At 42.7% G+C, this 21,691-nt stretch overlaps 1 protein-coding gene across 2 annotated transcripts in view; it reads left to right on the plus strand.

Annotated features, from left to right (window-relative positions):
* Positions 1 to 19,643, plus strand: part of SLC25A17 (solute carrier family 25 member 17) — a 59,683-nt gene extending 40,040 nt beyond the window's left edge. Inside the window, exons 4-9 of one of the 2 annotated variants that reach the window (XM_054031049.1) lie at positions 4,190 to 4,341; positions 5,400 to 5,516; positions 6,330 to 6,475; positions 16,781 to 16,876; positions 18,222 to 18,304; positions 19,037 to 19,643. In XM_054031049.1, the coding sequence (XP_053887024.1) occupies positions 4,190 to 4,341; positions 5,400 to 5,516; positions 6,330 to 6,475; positions 16,781 to 16,876; positions 18,222 to 18,304; positions 19,037 to 19,184 (742 nt within the window). In that variant the 3' untranslated portion in view covers positions 19,185 to 19,643. The remainder of the gene's footprint in view (positions 1 to 4,189; positions 4,342 to 5,399; positions 5,517 to 6,329; positions 6,476 to 16,780; positions 16,877 to 18,221; positions 18,305 to 19,036) is intronic. The other variant, XM_054031056.1, reaches the window with a different exon arrangement.
* Positions 19,644 to 21,691: the final 2,048 nt, after the last annotated feature.

Here is a 21,691-nt window from a genome sequence, read left to right on the forward strand (position 1 = left end):
AGGGCTGGCTGGAAGAGATGGTCACTCATGTGAGTCCCTAGTCCAGCCCAGTCTGACCGTCCAGCCATTGCTGATAGAGATACCCAGTCCAGAGAGAGCAGGTGTGAGTGTGCCAGCCACTGAGGAACTGGTATAGGAATTGCTGGGATGCCCCATCCCATCCTGGAGCTGGCTACTCCCTCCCTCTGAGTCTTAGTAACTCCCCTTGCTTCCCCTCCTATCCCTCTCTGCTCCCCAATTCACAGCAAGCTTCTGCCTTCCAATCGATACTGATGGTAGCCAAAAGTTGTGCTGTTTAGCAGGGAAGACAAACAGTACCATCAGCAAGAAAGCTGCTAATGCTTCCCATGTTACCATCTACTTCTTGTCCTTCCTGGTCCCAATGTCCTGCTGCATTGCCTGGTACTGCACCACCTTGGCTTTCTGATTATACTTACTCCTCCCTGGAGTCGAAGGTGGGATCATACATTACAGGAGGTCTCAGATTTCCCTTTCTGCTAGTTGAGGTCTTGGCACTGGCATTCTCACTGGACCAGGTCCAGGTATAGGATGCTTTGGAGTTGGTCTCTGATACCATCTCAGATCCAGTAATGGCTTTTTTGGAATCCTCAGGGTGTCCCTCCAGACACTAGGTCCTCATCTCCTGCACCTGCTACTACTAAGTCTCTGTCCAGGCACTCAATCTATTGCCAATCCTAGTACCTGGTAAGTGGTGGAACTTAAATCTCCAGTGTCTGGCCCATGTGGTAAGGAGGTTCAGCAGGCATCAGAACAGGTTGATATTGCGATGTCCTCACTGATCACTTTCTCACCTTCTCCTGATGAAGCTACTGTCTCTGACTTGTCCTCCCTGGTTCCTGACAATTAGTAGATCTGTGAGGATGCTCCTTGGTTAACTCCCCAGGAAATGGAGTGTTCCTTTAAATTCAAAACATGCTTTTAAATAGCAGAAAGCCATCCACCAAATGGACTTACCTCATGAATAGGCCCTGAGAAAATCATGGCTTTTTTTTTTAAATTCATGGCAGTGTAATGGTAAAATATAGAATTTTGTGGAATATGCATGATTGCCAAGTCCCCTCCAAACTGCTGTGATTTTTTCAAACAGCAGGGAGTTGGAAATGAGCATCCATGTGCACCAGTCTTGTGCTCTGTGTGGCTCCTAACATGCGGCATCATCATCATGTCAGAACAATAGTTTGTGGGAGGGACTCAGGAGCTGGTTTATGTGACGTACAGTAGGCAGTGCATCTACTACCCAGAACACACTACAAGCCATACCAGTCACAAGACTGGCTTGCATGAATGCCCACTTCTACCTCTCTGCTGTTTGGAAAATAGTGATACTGGACTAATTTAGCATTTTCTGCACAGTTCATGAAATTGGAATTTTCACAGGACCCTGCTCATGAAATGGAGAAGATTCTCTGTGTGGTCCAACAGAAGGGTACCCATCCCTTGCAGGCTTCCATATATTTTCTTCTGGATTATCTGCTTCACCTAACAGAAAAGAACTCTGTCGGTTCCCTGAGAGTTCACTTGGTGGCTGTTTCCGTATTCTATTCTCCTATAGAAGGAAGATCTGTTTTTTCTAACCTTACTACTGTTAGATTCTTGAAAGGGTTGGACAGGGTCTTCCCATCTGTAAGAGATCCCACACCATCATAGGATCTAAAATTGATTTTGTCAGCTTTAATGGGACCTCCCCTCCCCCTTTTAAGCCTATGACTAGTTGCTCTTTTTCTCATCTCTCAATGAAGGTAGTGTTCCTGGTGGCTATGACTTTGGCTAGTAGCACAACAGAATTTCAGGCTTTAGTTGCTGATCCTCCATCTCCCATATGGTGTTCTATACATGTAAGATTGGTTATATCCACACCCTACATTTCTAACTAAAGTGGTGTCAGATTTTCACCGAAATCAGTCTATATACTTACCAACCTTTTTTCCAAAGCCTCACTCTCATAAAGATGAGGGAAAACTCCATACTTTGGACATCCGCAGGGCATTAGTTTATCTGGACAGGACTAAGCAGTTTAGAGTGTCCTGTCAATTATTCATCTCCTTTGCTGACAGATGAGGGGTCAACTCATTTCTCCTCTGAGAATTTCCTCCTGGATTTCTTCCTAATTCTACTGTGCTATGATATCACTGAGTTTTCTACACCTGAGAGAGTTTCAGCACACTGCAAGCAGCATCAGCTGCTTTCTTAGCCAACAGTGACATTTGCAAGGCTGCAACTAGGTCATCTGTTCATATCTTCACCAGTCATTATGCTGTCTCCCAAGCCTCAAAAGATGATGCTAGATTTGTGACAGTTGTGTTGCAGTCCTTGTTCAGCTAGACTCCGATACCCTCCTTGATCTCATACTGTTTGTGAGTCACCTGGAATGGACATGTGCAAACACTTGAAGAAAAAAAATTGTATACCTGTTCTGTAACTTGTTCTTCAAGATAAGTTGCATGTGTCCATTCCATGACCCAGCCTCCTTCCCTCTTACATCGGAGTCAAAAATATGGGCTGCTGGTGTGTAGGAATTTGGGGTGGGCTCCGCCCCTTTTACCCTTAGCTGGCACCACAGGCATATGGAGGGCACGTATACTGCCCTAATGGGTACTGCTATGGGAGAAAAAAATCTCCGACACAGGCATGCACCACCTGAAGTGTAATGGCTATGTGCTTCACATATTGAAGAACAACAGTTACCAAACAGGTACGTAACTGTTTTTTTCCTGGCAATGGGAAACTTATTGATTTCCCTCAAGACACTTAAGAGCCCTAGATAAAGCTAGTTTTGGAGAAATGGATGGGACAACTGGAAAAACAATAAAAGGTGCAAGATCCCAAGCATACTGTGGGTGTTAGTTGGCAAAGGCTTCTTTCACGCTATACAAATATTTGTGGTAGTGGAATTTGTTTTTTAAAAAATGGTTTCGCTAACACAAGTTTTCTTCTTAGGCCCTTGTCTGCACCAGGAAAACACTGTTCTTAACGTGTCAAAAACTGCTTTATCTATTTCCTCTCACTCCCACCTTTCTCAAATGACATTGAAAACAGTTTTCTGCTGGTGTGGTCTAGTTCATCTTGCTGATGTGAACTAGATGAGACAAGTTCAACACCTGGATAAAATTCAGAACAGTAACTTGGACTTTACTCTTATGACCAGAACAGGTTTGGATTGAGGGTCCTGGTAACTTGAGCCACTAAAATAAACTGATTTTTCTTATCTTCGATGTTTGCTGTTTTGCACTTCTGGAGGTTTCTTCTGAAAAAATATTTGTAATCAGATCATCGGAAGTATCTCTGATTTTTATGAAGACTTTGGGGGTTTATTTTGTTTTTAAATAGAGTATATGGTTCATATAAGGTGTATATATATTTTTCCTGAGATAGAAGGGACCAGAAACATGCAAGAGTTGGTTTTTCCTTCTCCGTCTTCTTTCTCTCCACCAGTAACTGTACTATTGATAGTTAATCATGGAAGCCTGTAACTTTAGAAACTTAACTCTTTGTACTTTCCCAGCTAAATGGGGGAATGTTGATACGTACAATTTGAAGATACACCGACTATAGATTTCCCGAGTCTGTTTCTCTTTTCACTTATATCAGCCTTTGTAACTTCACTTATTTCAGTGGAATTACTCATGAGTGTTATCAGTATAAGCAAAGAATTGAGTGCTTTATTTTAACCAGTAATAGAGTTAAGAATTATACTGAGTCAGTGTGATTGTTACTGGTTGGAAATTGTCTCAATATAATGGTATTATATATAGTGCCAGCTGTGTGAATCTTCCCACAAACATACAAAGAAAATTAAATAAATCCAATTTTTAAAAATTGTGTGCTGTCCCTGGCAAAGAGTAGATGTTGTTTTCTATCCCAAAGGTACAGTATTTCAGTAGCATATAAACAATTCCTCTATTGATGGATTTGCAAAACACTTTGGGATCCTTGTGGATGAAAGCCACTGTATAACTCCTTCTTGGGTCCACAACTCTGTTCTCTGTGGATCTGTTTAACCAATGGCTTCCAGTATGTTTTTTCTGTTTGGAGGCCTGATCCAAAGTCTGTTGAAACCAATGGAAAAATTCACATTGACTTCAGTGAGCTTTGGGTCAGATCCCAGATGCTTTAAATTTATAATGGTAGTTTTCTGACCCTTACTTTGCCTGTTGTTTTTTCTCCTCAGCCTGGCACCATATCGAGGGTGGTTCCCTGTTATTTCCAGCCTCTGCTGCTCCAATTTTGTCTATTTTTATACATTTAACAGTCTCAAAGCTCTCTGGGTCAAAGGCCAACATTCAACCACAGGAAAAGATTTGGTCTTGGGGTTTGTTGCAGGTAATGGAACCTATAAGGCATGATGACATAGTATGTCATAACATGAGATTCTGTGAAATTCAGATTTTTAACCAAATTACATAATGACCTCCTTGCTTTATGAAGCCCATTGAAGGTCATGTTGCCTGGGTGTTTTGTATTTTGTATCTTATAGAGAACCGCTTCATATTATGGCTCCCTCTTTATTTGTCATGCCTATTTACTCTAGGTCTTCTACCACCCTACATTCTCTGAGTGTGTGGGTGTGGGTATATATATACACACACAATTATAAAATGATTTCTGTTGAACGCTCGGACAAAAAAAAATCCGATATTGAGCCATTTTCTCTGTGTAATGTACCCAATACCATGGTACTTAGATGCCATTATCTTCCAGGACAGATCAAAGTGGGAGTAGATTTCCTACTGATATTAGAGTTCTTTGTTAAAGAAGATTTTTGCAATTTTGCAATATTTTGAATAACTAAATCTTCTTTAACTAGGTTTTGAATCAGTAGCTTTTACCACCATCATTGAATCATGTGGAGTAGAACTTCCAACAGATATCTAACGGATGAGAGATCTTCCTTTGCAGGCAACAAAACTAGATTGGAAGAGTTTTAACAAAACTTGTCAGGTTTCTAAAAATTCCCAAAGCTGTAAACAACATGACTTCTCTTATAACTGAGTCTAGCTGGATGGTGACTAATAGATATGCTTTTTAACATGGTGGGCCAAATTAATCCCGGAAGTAACCCCATTGAAGACTGTCTTAGAATTTGCTTGACTTAAGGAACCTTTAATTAGTTGTTGAAAAACCCATTGTTTTGACCTCTTTGGCCTCCTTGGAGAAACTACAGAAATAATTTTAGTTAGAAGTTATGTAGTTACCTTTGCTGTGTGTTGATCTTTTTTAAAATTCCTGCTATGTAGTTTTCTATACAATGTGAATTACTACTGAATTAGTTTGTACATTGAAATTAAAGAAGGAAAAAATGTAGAAAGACATACCCATTGTTTCTGTTTTACTTTTGTTAAGTTTTATTTTCTTCTCCTTGTGGGGTGCTTTTGTATTAGGTGTCGTGAACGTACTCTTGACCACTCCACTCTGGGTCGTGAACACACGACTGAAACTGCAGGGAGCAAAGTTTAGAAATGAAGATATTGTACCAACCAACTACAAGGGCATTGTGGGTAAGCACCTGGTGAAGTCATTTTTCTCAGTGAATTTCATGTTTGTGAAAAAGATTGGATTGATGGCTCTGAAGACCAAAGACCCTTATCCACAGTAGCATAAGTCTCCCACCCTCCTTGTATGTGTGCACGGTGCCCATCGTTGATCCTGAAGAGGGCTCCACCTAAGGGAGGAGGGCTGTACAGTCTTCCTGACCCATTCAGTTCTTGAAATTTTTTGTAGAAACTGGCAAGGAAGCCAACTTTTGCCAGTTCTGGTTGTAGCTGTTAGGGTTGTGGACACTTATTCTGCTAGGCCCACAAACTGATTTAATGTAGGTTATTGACTAGCCAATGAGGTAACAGTGGTTTCCAGTCATCACTGAACTGGACTAAAGTTTGAACTGTCAGTCTAGAAATATGAGACTTTATTTACCATCATTAATCTCCTGAGCTATCCAGTCCTCCAAACTGTCTCCATTTTTTTAAATAGGCCTCAGTGCTCTATTCCTGTATAGCTCCTATATAGTAAATGTTCTGTTGGTGGAGGTAGGATATACATCCCATGATTCCGGAGGGGGGTGGGGAGGTTCTTGCTGCCTGAGAACTCCAGAGAGTGACCTTATGACCATGACCCAGTGCTGCTGACTGTTCATTAGTTTAAAAGGCAAAAGAAGAAGTGTATCACAGGGAGCAGTGGGTCCAGGCTGCTGAGATGACCTGTACACAATGGAGGATGATATTCAAAATGTAGAATTAATCATACCCTTTGCAATCAGAATGTCACTCTGTATGTTAAGAATTCCTGTTGCTTCACTTCATTTTCCACTTCAGATGCCTTTCATCAGATAATAAGGGATGAAGGAGTCTTGGCTTTGTGGAATGGTACTTTCCCCTCCTTGCTGCTGGTCTTCAATCCTGCCATACAGTTCATGTTCTATGAAGGGTTTAAACGAAAGCTTTTGAAGACACGACTGCAGGTGAGAGTAATAGATTTTTGAGATCAGCAGAAACTGTTACGATTATCTAGTGCAGCGGTTCTCCAACTGTGGGTCGCGACCCTGTTTTAATGGGGTCGCCAGTGCTGGCATTAGACTTGCTGGGGCTCAGGGCTGAAACCAAAATCTGAGCCACATCCCATCCCCAAGGGCTGAAGCCCTCAAGCTTCAGCGCCCCCCAGGATGGCAGGGCTTGGGCTTTTGCCTTGGCCCCCCAGCCTGGGGTTGTGGGGCTCAGGCTTCAGTCCCCCCTCCCGGGGTCGTGTAGTAATTTTTGTTGTCAGAAGGGGATCAGGGTGCAATGACGTTTGAGAAATCCTGATCTAGTGTGACCTCCTGTATATCACAGACCATACAACCTCAACTACTAGCTTCTTGATGAAGCCCATAATTTCTGTTTGAGTTATAGTTTATCTTTTAGAGAGAGCGTCATTCCTGATTTCAAATGATGGAGAATCAACTGCATCCCTAAGGAAGTTGTTCCAGTAATTCATTCCCCTCAGTTTAAAAAAAAATTAAATTAATACTTATTTCTAGTCTGAATTTGTCTTGCTTTAGCTTCCAACTATTGTTCTTAGTATACCTTTCTCTGCTAGATTTAAGTTCTATTGTCAGAAATCTTTTCCTTATGTGGGTACTTGTAGACCATAATCAAGTCACCTCTTACTTTGTGTCACAGGAATACTTTGTGTATTCCCCCTCTGTGGTCCATGAAGGGCACCCTCTGTTAGGATCCTGGCTCCCCAGCCATCACCTCTCTTGGGTGGAGACCCATGTCTCTCTCCCTCCTGACCAGGGATTTTGCAGGTTGCCCAATTCCCTGCCTACAGTTTGGGTTTCCCAGCAAGTCAGACTTTCTAAGCAAGCCTGCTTTGCTTTCTCGCCAGACGCTATAAGCAACAGAATTGCCTGTAGTCATAGTGTACTACACAGCTTGTCCTAAGCAAGCATATTTATTCTTAAGGTGAAAGCATTATAGAGAAAACAAATTAAAAACAATAGAAGAACATACGTTGCTAATAAGCTTACCAGAGAGAACCTCATTTCCAACAAGGGCTCTGGCAAATGATCAATCCTTCACATCTCACCAGGGGGGTTTCTGTGGTGATGTGTTCATAACAGCTGTTAGTTCAGAACAAGAATCCCCATGAATCTGTGAATCATTCCTTTGTACAGTTTGGGCCTCTGATATTGTCCTCAAGTAACAGGTAATCAGCAGATGGTCCTTCCTCATGGTGAAACTTCAAAGGGATGAGTTCTTGCATAATCTGTGTGTGTATATGCAAATATAGTGTGTGTGTATGTACATACACACACACACACACACACACACACACACACACACATACACACACACACACACACACACACACACTATATAAAACAGACTCTTAAGGCCAAAGAGACTGAACTTGAGGAGCTAAGGGAGACAGAGAGGCACATAGAGGAGACTTTCAGGAACACAATAGAGCGGTTACACCCCAGTTTGACAGCCTCTCTGCTGGATGGTGGAGGATGAAAGTCTCAGATAAGGAGAGCTTCAGGCTAGAGCGGAGGGAAACTGTCCCATAGTTGGGGACTTTCAGATGACGTGCTAAAGGAGGACTCAAGGAAGAGAAGGCCATTGTGGAGAAACTAAATGAATCTTTGCATAGGTCCTTGGTCCTGCTAGTGAAGGCAGGGGGCTGGACTTGATGACCTTTCAAGGTCCCTTCCAGTTCTAGGAGATGGGATAGGTCTTCACTGCAGAGGATGTGGGGGAGATCCACACACCTGAGCCATTCTTTTTAGGTGACAGATTTGAGGTGTCAGTAGAGGTGGTTTCAGAACAAATTGATAAACAGTAATAGGTCACCAGGACCAGGTGGTATTCACCTAAAAGCTCTGAAAGAACTCAAATATGAAATTGCAGAATTACTAACTCTGGTATGTAACCTATTGCTAAATCAGCCTGTCTACCAGATGACTGGAAGGTAAGTAATGTAATACCTATTTTTAAAAAAGGCTCAAGAGATTATCCTGGCAATTACAGACCAGTAAGTATCTGGCAAATTGGTTGAAACTATAGTAAAAAACAGAATTGTGAAGACACATATATGAACATGATATGTTGCGGAATAGTCAACATGGCTTTTGTAAAGGGAAAAATCATGTCTCACCAATCTGTGAGAATTCTTTGAGGGAGTCAGCAAGCATGTGGACAAAAGTGATCCAGTTGATATAGTGTACTTGGACTTTCAGAAAGTCTTTGACAGGTCCCACACCAAAGGCTCTTAAGCAAAGTAAGCAGTCATGGACTAAGAGGGAAGGTCCTCTCATGGTTCAGTACTGGTTAAAAGATAGGAAACAAAGGGTAGGAAGAAATGGTCAGTTTTTACAACAGAGTGGGGTAAATAGCAGGGTCCCCGTAGTGAGGCAGATTGGCTGCCCACAGACCCGGAGGGGGAGGGGCCCCTCACTTTGAACCCTGGTGGGCGGAGCCACTCCACGCTCAACCCTCCGGCCGGAAGTTCAGGGGGCGGGACAGGAAGTACAAAAGGCGGGCTAAATAACTCAGTTGGGGCCCAGCCACCGGAGGAACCAGATGCCTCCTGCAAGCTCCCGAGCTGGGAGGCTGCCACAGACCCCGAGGAAGCTGACTACTAGCCAGGGCCATTTACAGACCCGAACATGGAGGAGCTCCAAACCCTGACAGAGGCCCTCTTCCTGGATGACCCTCTACAGAGCCAGGTGTGTCCTGAGGGGGAGTTAGGAAGTGGCCCAGGGGTAGCTGACCCTTGTCTGGCTGCAACGCTGCCAGCGAGTGAGTCACCGTGTTGTGGTCAGGATCTCTGCTGACCCAGTGGCAGACCACTCTGCCACTGCTAGGGCCCTGGACCGGGACTCAGTGAGTGGGTGGGCCTGCGTCCCCCCTGCCACCCCAATCCGTGAGTGGCAGTCTCCCCCTCTCTTAGGCAAGAAGCCTGCGCTTGTCAGCCCTCCGCTAGAGTTAGGAGACCCGACTGTTTTGCAGCTCAGCCTGAGTACAGGCCTGAGCTCTCAGACTCTTTGTTGCCCCGCCCTGACCAGGGGCTGGGCTCTGTAACCGTGTTTGTTGTTCAGCCCTGATCACAGACCCATGCTCACGTCTCCCGTCGTCCCGCTGATTCCCCACTCCAGGCGACCTCCCAGAGACGTAGTGAGGCGAATTGGCCACCCACAGACCCAGAGGGGGAGGGGCCATTCCGCCCAATGGACTGCAGTCCCCAAAGGATCTGTACTGGGACCTTTGCTGTTCAACATTCATAAATTATCTGGAAAAAGGGGTAAACTGTGAAGTGGCAAAATTTGCAGACTATGAAATTACTCAAGGTACTTAAGTCCAAAACTGACTGTGAGGACTTACAAAGGGATCTCTCTTGACTAGATGACAAAATAGCAGATGAAATTCAGTGTTAAGTGCAAAGTACAGTAACTCCTCACTTAACATTGTAGTTACGTTCCTGAAAAATGCGACTTTAAGCGAAACGATGTTAAGCGAATCCAATTTCCCCATAAGAATGAATGTAAATGGGGGGGGGTTAGGTTCCAGGGAAATTTTTTTCACCAGACAAAAAAACTATATATTATATAGCTATACACACAGTAACGTTTTAAACAAACAGTTTAATACTGTTCACAACTATGATGGTTGTGATGCTTGGTTGAGATGGTGAAGTTAGAGGGTGGAAGAGGGAGGGATATTTCCCAAGGAATGCCTTGCTGCTAAATCAGTGGTTCTCAAACTTTTGTACTGGTGACCCCTTTCACATAGCAAGCCTCTGAGTGCAACCCCTCCCCCCCTTATAAATTAAAAATACTTTTTTATATATTTAACACCATTTTAAATGTTGGAAGCAAAGCAGGGTTTGGGGTGGAGGCTGACAGCTCTCGCGACCCCCCATGTAATAGCCTCGTGACCCCCTGAGGGGTCCTGACCCCCAATTTGAGAACCCCTGATGAACTAGCACTGGGCTGAGCCCTGAAGGGTTAACATGTTGTTAATGTAGCCTCGCATTCTACGAGGCAGCAGGAACACAAGGGAGGGGAGACAGCATAGCAGACAGAGACAGACACACACCTTGTGTGTGGGAGAGAGAGAGAAATGCACACTGCCCTTTTAAGTAAGCTGACTCACTCTTAAGTGTATTGTCTTTAAGTGGATCATGAAGTTGACACAGTAGCTGCTGCTCCAGGCTCTCTCTGCCTCTCTCCCTTGTGTCCCCACCCTGCCCTATATGGAGGAGAAGGGGTAAGCGGGGTATCGGAGCAGGGGGGAGGGGGACACCCTGACATTAACCCCCTCCCTCCCCCCATCCCCCACACAGGGAGCAGCTCCAAGACAGAGGGCAGGAGCAGCACATGGCAGTGGGGGGAGGGATAGTTGCAATTGCTAGCCTGCTGGCAGCTGCTGCACAGGGAACTTAGGGGAGCGGGGAGCTGATAGGGGGCTGCCAGTCCACCCTGGTTCCAAGCCCCCATCAGCTAGCTGCAACGGGCTGCTCTTCCTGCAAGCAGTGGACAAAGCAGGCGGCTGCCAAACAACGTTAGAAGGGAGCATTGCACAACTTTAAACAAGCATGTTCCCTAATTGATCAGCAACGTAACAACGAAACAAGGTTAACCGGGACGACTTTAAGTGAGGAGTTACTGTAATGCACATTGGAAAACGTACTCCCAACTATACCTAAAAAATGATGGGGTCTATATTAGCTGTTATCACTCCTGAAAGAGATCTCGGCGTCATTGTGGATAGTTCTCTGGAAACATTCACTCAATACGCAGCGGTGGTCAAAAGATGCTAACAGAATGTTAGGAACCATTAGGAGAGGGATAGATAAAACAGAAAATATCATAATGCCACTGTACAAATCCATGGTACACCCACACTGAATATTGTGTGCAGTTTTCATCCCATCTCAAAAAGGTATATTAGAATTGGAAAAAGTATAGAAATGGGCAACAAAAATGATTAAGGGTATGGAACATCTTCCATATTAGGAGAGATTAAAGAGTGTGACTTTTCAGCTTGGAAAAGAGATGACTAAGAGAGGACATGATAGAGGTCTATAAAATCATGAAGGGTGTGGAGAAAGTGAGTAGGGAAGGGTTACCTATCTCTTCACATAACACAAGAACTTAGGGGGTCGCACAATTAAATTAATAGGCAGCAGGTTTAAAACAAACAAAAGGAAGTACTGTATTTTTTCACACAAAGCACAGTCAATCTGTGGAATTCCTTGCCATGGGATGTTTTGAACACCAAAAATATAATTGGGTTTAAAAAAAGGATTAGTAAATTCATGGAGGATGGGTCCATCAATGGCTATTAGCCAAGATGATCAGGGGTATAACCCCATGCTCCAGGTGTCCCTAAACTTCCAAATTGCTAGAAGCATCTGGCACTGGCCACTGAGAGAGACAGGATCCTGGGGTAGATGGATCATTAGTCTGACTTATGGTCATTCTTCTGTCTTATGTATTCATCTTCCCCAGAAATTTCCTGGGAAACCCACTTAATTTTAAAAGTTCACTTATCTGACTTTTGAAGCTCTAGGGTCTACATTAGTCATGTCTCTCCCTCTAGAGATGTTAATACAATTCCACAACATTACATAAACATTTGTATTATTAATACAATGAACTCCTAAGATACTTAAACTTAATTTAATAAGGTTTAGCTTTTTTCAATATGGTTTGTCCAGGATATCACTGGAAATTGCCATATCTGTCATACCCTTCTCTTGGATAAATTAAATATATTGAGCTTCTTAAAGCTTACTATGAGGCATATATTCAAGACCTCAAATCTTTCTTGTAGCTTTTTTCTGAACCCTTTTCAATTTTTCAACATCCTTTTTGAAGTGTGGACACCAGAAGTGGACAGAGTATTCCAGGAATAGTCTCACCAATGCTGTGTATGATGCCACCTTTCTACTCCTACTTGATATTCCCCTACTTATGCATCCAAGGATTGTATTTGCCCTCTTAGTGACAACATTGCACTAGGAGCTCATGTTCATTTGATTATCTACAATTACACCTAAGCCCTTTTCACTGTCACTGCATTCCAGGATACTGTCTCGCATCTTGTAAGTGCAACCTACATTTGTTGTTCTTAGATATCTGTCCTTGCATTTTAGGAGCGACAAGGTGGATAAGGTATCTTTTATTGGACTAAGTTCTGTTGGTGAAAGAGACAAATGTTTAAGCTTCCCAGAGCTCTTCTTCAGGTCTGGAATAGATAGCTGTGTCATAAATAAATACAAGATGGGACAGATGAAGTATAAGAGGTTAACACATGTTGCAAGAAACCACTTAAAACGAAGTGGGCAGTTAACACCTCTGCAGTCACAGGACAGAGGAGAGTTAGTAGATTACAAATTGTTGAAATGAACCATAAAACTAGTCTCTGCTGAAACCATGAGTTTTTAGTGTCTAGCAGAGTTATACATTTAAATTCCTGTGCTTGTCTTTTGAAGGTGTTATGCAGGTTTCCTTTGAGGATGAGGACTGATAGGTTAAATACAGAGTGATCGCTTTGTGAAAAGTGTTTGCCCATAGGTGATAGGTTTTTTTTTTGGCTGTTATCATGTTTCTATGTGAGTTCATTCAACAGCATAGTGATTATATGGTTTCACCAACGTAGTTGTTCCTGGCACATCAAATATGAAGCCCAAAAACTTGTCTGTTTCACCAACAGACATTGGTCCAATAAAAGATAATATTTCACCAACTTTGTCTATTTCATATCTTGGCACCAACATGGCTACAACTCTGCAACCTTGCATTTTAATATAGCCAAATGCATGTTGTTCAAATGAGCCCACCTTACTAAGCAATCCAGACTCATCTGCATGACTTACCTATTTCCATCATTATTTACTGCTCCACCAATTTTGTGTCATTGCAAATTTTACCAGCCTTGATTTTAGATTTCCTTCCAGACCATTGACAAAGATATTGAATAGCATTGAACCAAGAACAGATTCCACCAAGGCCCCACTAGAAATCCCCCGAGGAGGAGGATTCCCCATTTGCAATTACTTTTTATGACCTATTTAATATAGGCTACATTGATTTTTGTATAGATCTTATTTTTTATCAGAATGTCATCCAGGACTAAATCAGTGCCTTACAGACATCAAAGTATATTATGTCAACACAATTATCTTTATCAACCAAACTTGTAAGTTATTCAAAAACAGTACCAAATTTGTTTGACAAGACCTATTTTCCATAAAACCCTGTTGATTGGCATTCACTGTGCTTCCTTTTTTAAATTATCTACAGATCGTGTCCATATCAACCTTCCCATGGTTTTGCCTGGGAGTGATGTCAAACTAACCACCCTATACCTGGGTCATCACATTTACTCTTTTTTAAATATTGACAGAACATTTCCTTTTTTCCGAGTTCTCTGGAGCTTCCCCAGTATTGCAAGATTTATTAAAAATCAACATCAGTGGTTCAGAGTGCTCCCTGGTCCAATTCTTTTAATACCCCTGGATGCAAATTATCTGGTCCTTACAGTTTTAAAATGCTTAACTTTAATAGTTGCGCTTTAATATTTGCCATAGGTATTGATGGAATAGAAAGTATTTCCTTATCTCTGTAAAATATTAATACGTCAGGCTGCTTTATTCCAAATACAGAACAGAAATATTTATTGACTATTTCTGCCTTTTCTGCATTGCTATTGACAATTTTACCATCCTTATCTACTGTTGGATCTATAGCATTGTTAGGATTTCATTTGTTCCTGATATATTTAAAGAATTCCTTATTGTCCTTAATCCTACTGGCCATAGTAATTTTTTTATTTTTTTTATACCTTTATTTTCCTTTGTCAACTGTCTGCATTTCCTAACTGCTGATTTATACTCATTGCTATCCACTTTCCTATTTTTCCATATGTTATATGTATTCTTTTTTATTTTAATTGATACTTCCATTTCCTCTTTTAACTAGGATTTCTTTTCACACAAGAAGCCTTCTTATGTGTGTAACGGGATTCCCGGGATGCAGCCTGGAACTATAGGACCGCTGTGCCCCCTTAACTCTCCAGCCTGTCACTCACAATGTTTTGCTAGTGATAAATGCTTTGCTAGTGCCTCCAGGTACCATTATCACTCAGCACAACCGCATATGCAGCCCCACACCCAGCTAGATTACATGAGTGCTCCTAGAGCCACTCATGAATCACACAAAGAAAGGCACCAGCCAAATCCCCCCAGTTCCCAGCCTTGTACCTCAGGTATATACCATCTTGCACTGCTAAAGATGAGCAGTGCAAATTTATTAATTGGTTCACCACTTCATCAATGGAAAGTGGATATACACTAGCCTTTGCAAACCTGAGCAGATTTACCACACACTTCAGGCGAACTCACGGGTAAAGATAAACAGCTAAACAAATGTATTGACTACAAAAGATAGATTTTAAGTGATATTAAGTGATAGGCAAATAGTCAGAGTTAGTTACCAAAAGAAAAGAAAATATAAGCACGCAGTCTAAACTCTTAACCTTATTAGACTGGGCAACATCTAGATTAAGCAGTTTTTTTGACCCCGCTGGATATTGCAGTCCTTAATATACAGGTTTGTCCCTTAAACCTGGGCCAGTTTCTTCTGTTGGAGTTTCCAGTCTTCTGAGTGTCTTTGTTGCTTGCAGCATAGATGGGGGCAAGAGAAAGGCAAAGCATGTGGCCCCTGTGTTCTGTTTTATACCCTTAGTCCATGTACTTGGAGAACACAAGTCCAGGCATGTCTGGTGGGCATTGCTGAGTCACAAGGTGAAGCAATACCCTGGTGTGTCTCCTGTGAGTGAGTCATTGAATTATAACTCCTCTGCTGGACAATGGCTGGTGATATCTGTTCAGCATCTGTTGGTTACCTCTTCCCTCATCATTGTCTCCTTTGAGCTAGTATCTGGGCACTTCCCACACCCACAGCATATTTTAGTGAAAACCATATAACACAATTCTTATAATTTCGTATGCATTGATGATATACATATTTAGATAGAACAATGGCTTCCAGCAGATCATAACCTTTCCCCTGATACCTTACGTGGCATGCTTTATATGCAAGATTACAATTATATATCAATGAGGAATATGGGGGTTACAGGACGCTCCCACAAAGTATAGAATGTCACAATGTGATTGCAGATTTGTGGGTTTCCTGGGCATGTAAAAAAGCATTCTTTAACTCTTCATTATCACTTTTATTTTTATGTTTAAATGTTTTCTCCCACTCAATTTTTTTCATGTTTGTTTTTAGCACCAGCAATTTGTTCATTTTTAAAGCACCAAGTACGTATATATTACTGGTGAGGACTACATTCTGTTTGCACACAACAAATGAAATTAGTGTTTGATCACGTGCATCTGAGCAACCATCAGTTTTTAGGTCAATGATCAGTTCATCTTTATTGCTTAGACTGAGGTCTAATAGTGCAACCAACTTGGGGTAATTCTGTATGTTTGACACACTGTTTTTTTGTGCTAGAAAGTTACCATCTATAAATTTTAGAACTCAAGGATGCTTTACTAATGGCAGCATGAGAACTCTAACATATGTTTCCATGATGGAAATAACCCTTGATAACTCAGTGTTTCTAAACATTAAGGCCCAGCTTGACAAAGCCCTGGCTGGGACGATTTAGTTGGTGTTGGTCCTGCTTTGAGCAGGGGATTGGACTAGATGACCTCCTGAGGTCTCTTCCAACCCTAATCTTCTATGATTCTATGATTGCAGATAGATGTTTATGGATCTGCTCATCCTATTCCCTTATCTGCTTTAATGGCCTGTAACAGATCTCCACCAGTACCTCATCTTGTGATTTATCAGATCATTGAACCATAAGCAGTTCAGATCCTGTTCCTCTCAATTGTCAATAATTTTAAAGCTCGTAATGGTATCTTTCATGTAGAGTGCCATCCCCCTCCCTTCTACCTGCTCTTTTTGCTAAATAGGGTGTATCCAGTGACTTTAAAACATTCCAGTCATGTGGCTCCTCCCACTGGGTTTCAGTAACGGAGATATGAGATATGCAAGAGGTTGTTGTAAATCCTCTCTCTAACTGTGCGGGTTTATTTATAGTTTTGACCCTGAAAGGGGAGAAGTATCAAAAATTCCATGAAGTCCACTAGGGATTTTGCTATTGATTTCATGTGGAAAGCACTCAGACATTATGGTGATAGGTATAAAACTGTAACATCTGTTTCTTCATGCAAGTAATATTTTCCTTACACTGTTGAACAGCTTACCTCTTTGGATGCATTCGTCATTGGTGCAGTAGCTAAGGCAGTTGCCACCACCATCACCTACCCCATGCAGACAGTACAATCAATTTTGCGGGTGAGTATTTGTTACGCTGAAAATAGGTCCATCTAACTCCAGGCGAAGGCAGCTCTGCCTCTGGAGGCCACTACTGTACTACCCAAGCCCTGTCTATTCATGAGTCTTTGCTAGACGGACTTCTCTTATCTTGCTGATTATGTTGAAGGTCATTGGCAGGTCTCACCATTTGTAAGAGCCTAGACTTGGGATCTGGGGCCAGCTGCTCGGGCGGCCCTGGGGACAGCTACACTGGCCACTGCTGGAGTGGCTCTGCAGCCAGCCCCTCAGGTGGCCTCACAGCCAACCATACCAACTGTTGCTCTGACGGCCTGGGCAGCTGGCTCCGGGACCGCCCGAGCAGCGGCCGATGCGGCTGGCCCTGGGGACTGCCTGAGCAGCAGTCCCAGTGGCAGCAGGAGCAGCCGTTGTGATCCTGGGGTGGCCAGAGCAGTGGGGCTCCTCTCTTCCCTCCCTCATCCCCCCCACGCCCGTTGCCAGAGCAGCAGTAAGGTCCCCCCCAACTCCCCCCGCGCCTGATGTTGCAGGCTCTCCCCCCACAGTCGTGTCCCCCCCCCCCCCGCAAAAAAAAAAAAAAAAAAAAAAGATTCAGTCAGAGGTATTTATGGTATAAATCATGGACAGGTCACGGGCTGTGACTTTTTGTTTATTGCCAGTGACCTGTCCATGACTTTTACTAAAAATACCCCTGATTAAATCTTAGCCTTAATCATCAATACAGTTGTAAATGAAGTTCCAGTGCTAGCACTAAATTCTGCCCATGCTTACACCTGTGTAATTTCACTGAAGTTAACAGCTTTGCATAGATGGGAGGGCATAATCTGTCCTGGTGAATCTTTAACTCAGTGATGTACAAGTCAGAAAGAACTCAGCTTGAATTTCGGATCCCAGATTGATTTTTGCAGCACTGTTAATTAAAAAAAAAATCTTGAAAATGAGAATTGTTTTCCAGGGAGTCAGTGAAACATAATAGCATTGTGTAGTTCCGTGTTTATGATTGGAATGGAACTGGAGTTTAAAATCAATAAGATTTCACTTCTAGCAAACAAAGATTTATTGCTGGAGGTATGATATCAGTTCAGTATAAACTCAGGTCAGTAAAACTCAGGGCAGTAAAAGCTTTAGCTACACTCTTCTGCACTTATTGCAACCTTTTGACAACAGCACAAGCTGGAAGACATGAAAATAGATATAAGATAATCAATCTTAGAAATTACCATAGAATTTAGTAGCCTCTGCGCATTTTACCTGTTCATCAGGGTTCTCGGTCTGGTAGTGAGGGTTGTGGTTAGGAGGAAATAATCCCAATAAATTGTTAACGCTGTTTCTTTCCTTTCCCTTTCAGTTTGGACGTCACAGATTGAACCCCGAAAACCGGACACTAGGCAGTCTTAAGAATGTTCTCTATCTTCTTCGACAGAGAGTAAGGTGAGCTTTCTAGTTTCTGTCTTAATGACGCACACTCCCACAAAAGAATGGGTTTTTAACATATTGGCAGTTAATATTGCTGGGCCTGACCATTATTTATTTTCACCCACTTGAACTAGTAACCCAGTTCCACTTGTCGACTATTGAAAACAGGGATGGGAGAGCAAGTAACTACTTTCAAATTAAATATCTGTATGTTGTTCAGAGTGAGGTGATTCTATAGATAGCAACTCAGTCAGCCTCTCCTCTGGAAAAGAGTTAAGTTTCCTGCAAAGAATGCTTACCCTTCTCTATTGAACCCATATGTTTCTAATCTAAGTAGTTAGGAGACTGGGGATAGGATAAGGAATCTTAATTCTGTGTCTGTAATTTAACTTCTAACTTTAATTAGTAATAGGTTAGTAGTCACTGTAGGATAGTGCTGTTCTAAGGCTGTTAGTTAGTTGGCCGCAGGCAAGTGTCTGCATCCTAACTGGCTTCTTTGCTAACAATCTCTGCATAGAGGCCAAAAGTTGACTATGCCACGGAAATTGACTTACTCTCCTCAACAAAATATGAAGTATTTTGGTGGGGTAGAGTGTGTGAGAAGCTTGTTCAGTTTCCCATGCTTTATCCCTCTTCTAGGGATAAAAGAAGAGCTTCAGCATGCAGAGCTGTCAATGCAGCATTTCTCATTAGTGCTGTAATTTGCTTAGAGAAAACTTCACATTTGTCAAACCTGTTTCTTCTTAGGCGTTTTGGATTGGTGGGACTCTACAAAGGCCTTGAAGCAAAGCTCCTGCAGACGGTCCTCACTGCCGCACTCATGTTCCTAGTCTATGAAAAACTGACTGCTGCTACCTTCACAGTCATGGGATTAAAGCATTCACAGAAGCACTGAGACAGTGATCTCTGCAGCACAATGAGCATGGAAATAAACTGGGGGTCTGGAGAGGGAGGCTGGGTAGCAAAGAATTCTCTCTCTAAGGTCACCTTCTTCTCCATTACTTTCCATTCTTATTGTCTCTGTCTCTGAAGCTGCGTGAAGAGAAATTTAGAGTGAAGTCCAGTAGGATTTCTGCCAGTCCTCTTTGTGGTGGCTTATTCACTGTATTGACATTTTGCGACCCGATTGTGTTAAGAAATTAAATGGAAAAGAAGATTTGTTAATTACTGGAGTGGTTTGGTTGGCTCTCTTAGGGGGAGGAAATACTTTTACTGCACTTAATTTTCCTTTTTTTCAACTTGTCAGCCGTTCTCCTCCCTGTACTGGCTGTCAGCAGCTCCCTGTCAGGTGTTCATCTCACCTGATATTTGTTCATTAAAATAATTCATGCAGAACTGGGTTTCTGGCATAGTTCCCATTTAATTTCTGATTTTATTTTCTGGTGGAGCATGACTGGATGTTATTCCAAATATCTATCAGAAGATGAGACTTGTGAGAAACTAGAATGCTCATTTTAAGGGCTGTGTGTGCTGTCCCTTGGAACACCCTCTTCTCCCCTCCCCTCCCCCCGCGTGAACTTGGAACCCAAACACAGATTCTGTATGAATGGCAATGCACCTGGCTTTCTCAAGCCACTGGATTTGCCAGTAACTGAATATAGGGATTTCCATACTGTAGCAGGCATGTATTCTATCTAGTCTGGTACTCCAGCTCCTTCCCTCTTGAAACTAATTATTGGTTCATCTAATCCAGTACTGTGCCTCAAACAGGGACCAATGCTAGGTACCTCGGGGAGGAGAGTGAATCCCTCCTATAGCACACCTAATCGTAAATGTTGTTTTTCTCCTGGCCTCTGCAGGTTGGTCAGCTTGTGCCATGAAGCATGAGATGAGGTAATTGTTGTCCCAGCTAGTGTAACTGCACGTGCTCTTCTTACTTATTTTTATTGTTGAATAGTCTTAGTTCATGAAATTCTGTTAAGTCCTATTATAGCCTTTGCCAGGCTTGCAGCAATAGCATTTTAATATGTGATCTCATAATCCAGGTAAAATCATGCTGGGTCAGTAGTTGAATAGCAAAGATCTCTGGGGAAAAGTCAGGTACTGCAGGAAGTAGCATTTAGTAAATGGCACACTCTTGAGGCATTACTGATCCCATCCCTGTAGTGTTGGGGAATGCTGATCTGCTATCTTATGGATGAGAGTGAAAATTGACTCCTTGACTGCCTAGCACTCTTTGTGAGAGTAGTAGAGTAAATCCAGCCCAAATTCTGACATGGATAATTCTATTCTGCCTATTTAAATTCCCCCTTCAGTTATAAGTGGATAATTTTTCAGTGGGACAACATCTTAATAATGATTGTCTCATGAACTACCTCTCCTTCCATTCATGATTGCAGGGACCACTTCCACTCCAGTTTGCATTTATAGTACATCCCTCTGATAATTACAGCAGTTGCTTACATAGGCAGGTGATATTAGTGGGGTATTTAATATTTTAAGCGTCTTTCAATGCAATTTAGTTGCTGGAATCAAGGAGAAGAACCAGCACCCTGTGATCTGTTACTCCCTGTAGACCACCTGTTAGTGTTTAACGGACCACTAGTGATCCACAGGTTAGAGTTTGAGAACTGCTATTGTGACAGATTGCTGTTACCAATCTGCCTGAGGTGTCACGTGATCAGGCTGAGGTCACAGGATTGTTTGGAGAGGAGATGACGAAACACACCACATGTCTGAGTTTTAATTTAAAGCTTTATTAATAAAATAATAAAATAACAGCAGTGAGTGCTTGGGGATGGGTTCCCCACGTCACTCAGAGGAAGAAAGAAAGCGTTAGTGCCCCAAGCCCTAACCCACTTTCATACTCACACCCGCACTACCCAAGGCTGGCCAACCCTGGGTGTAACGTAAGAAGAAGAGAGGGAGGGATGGACAGGAGTTCTTGTCCTGGGCCCAGGTCATCCAGGGTCTGCTGTGATCTCCAACTTGCTTTGGCTCTGGGGAGGGTTTTTAAGTCCTGGGTTCTTTTGGGGGTGTTTGCCTTTTTTCTTTTGGGGGTGTTCACCTCTGTTCCTGGTGCCCTTTGTACTAGTCCAAACCGGCTTTCTGTGGCCTTCTCAGCATTCCCCAAAATACACCAGCGGCCGTGAGACAGTTATTTTTCCCTTGTTGACCTTGTTGTCTCACTCCTTTTTTGCGGCCCCTGCAATTTATTCAGCCACTCTCCTTTCTCACGGCTGGTTGTGGGGGGTTGACTCCCCCCTTCTTTCTTGGCAGGTAGCAGAGTGTGTGCAATGGCCTTGGGCTGGAGTCAGCTCCTTATCTTCAGGTGTAGCTGGAAAATCAAGTTAACCCGTTCTTTTCTCCTTTCCTCCCCCTCCGGCCTTTCGCTGCATGTAAAGAAACCTTTCGTTCCACACTTACACCTTTAACCCTTCCCAAAATGCCTTGCGACGCTTG

The sequence above is a fragment of the Malaclemys terrapin genome, chromosome 1, assembly GCF_027887155.1.
Source record: "Malaclemys terrapin pileata isolate rMalTer1 chromosome 1, rMalTer1.hap1, whole genome shotgun sequence".
In the NCBI taxonomy this organism is placed as follows: Eukaryota; Metazoa; Chordata; order Testudines; family Emydidae; genus Malaclemys; species Malaclemys terrapin.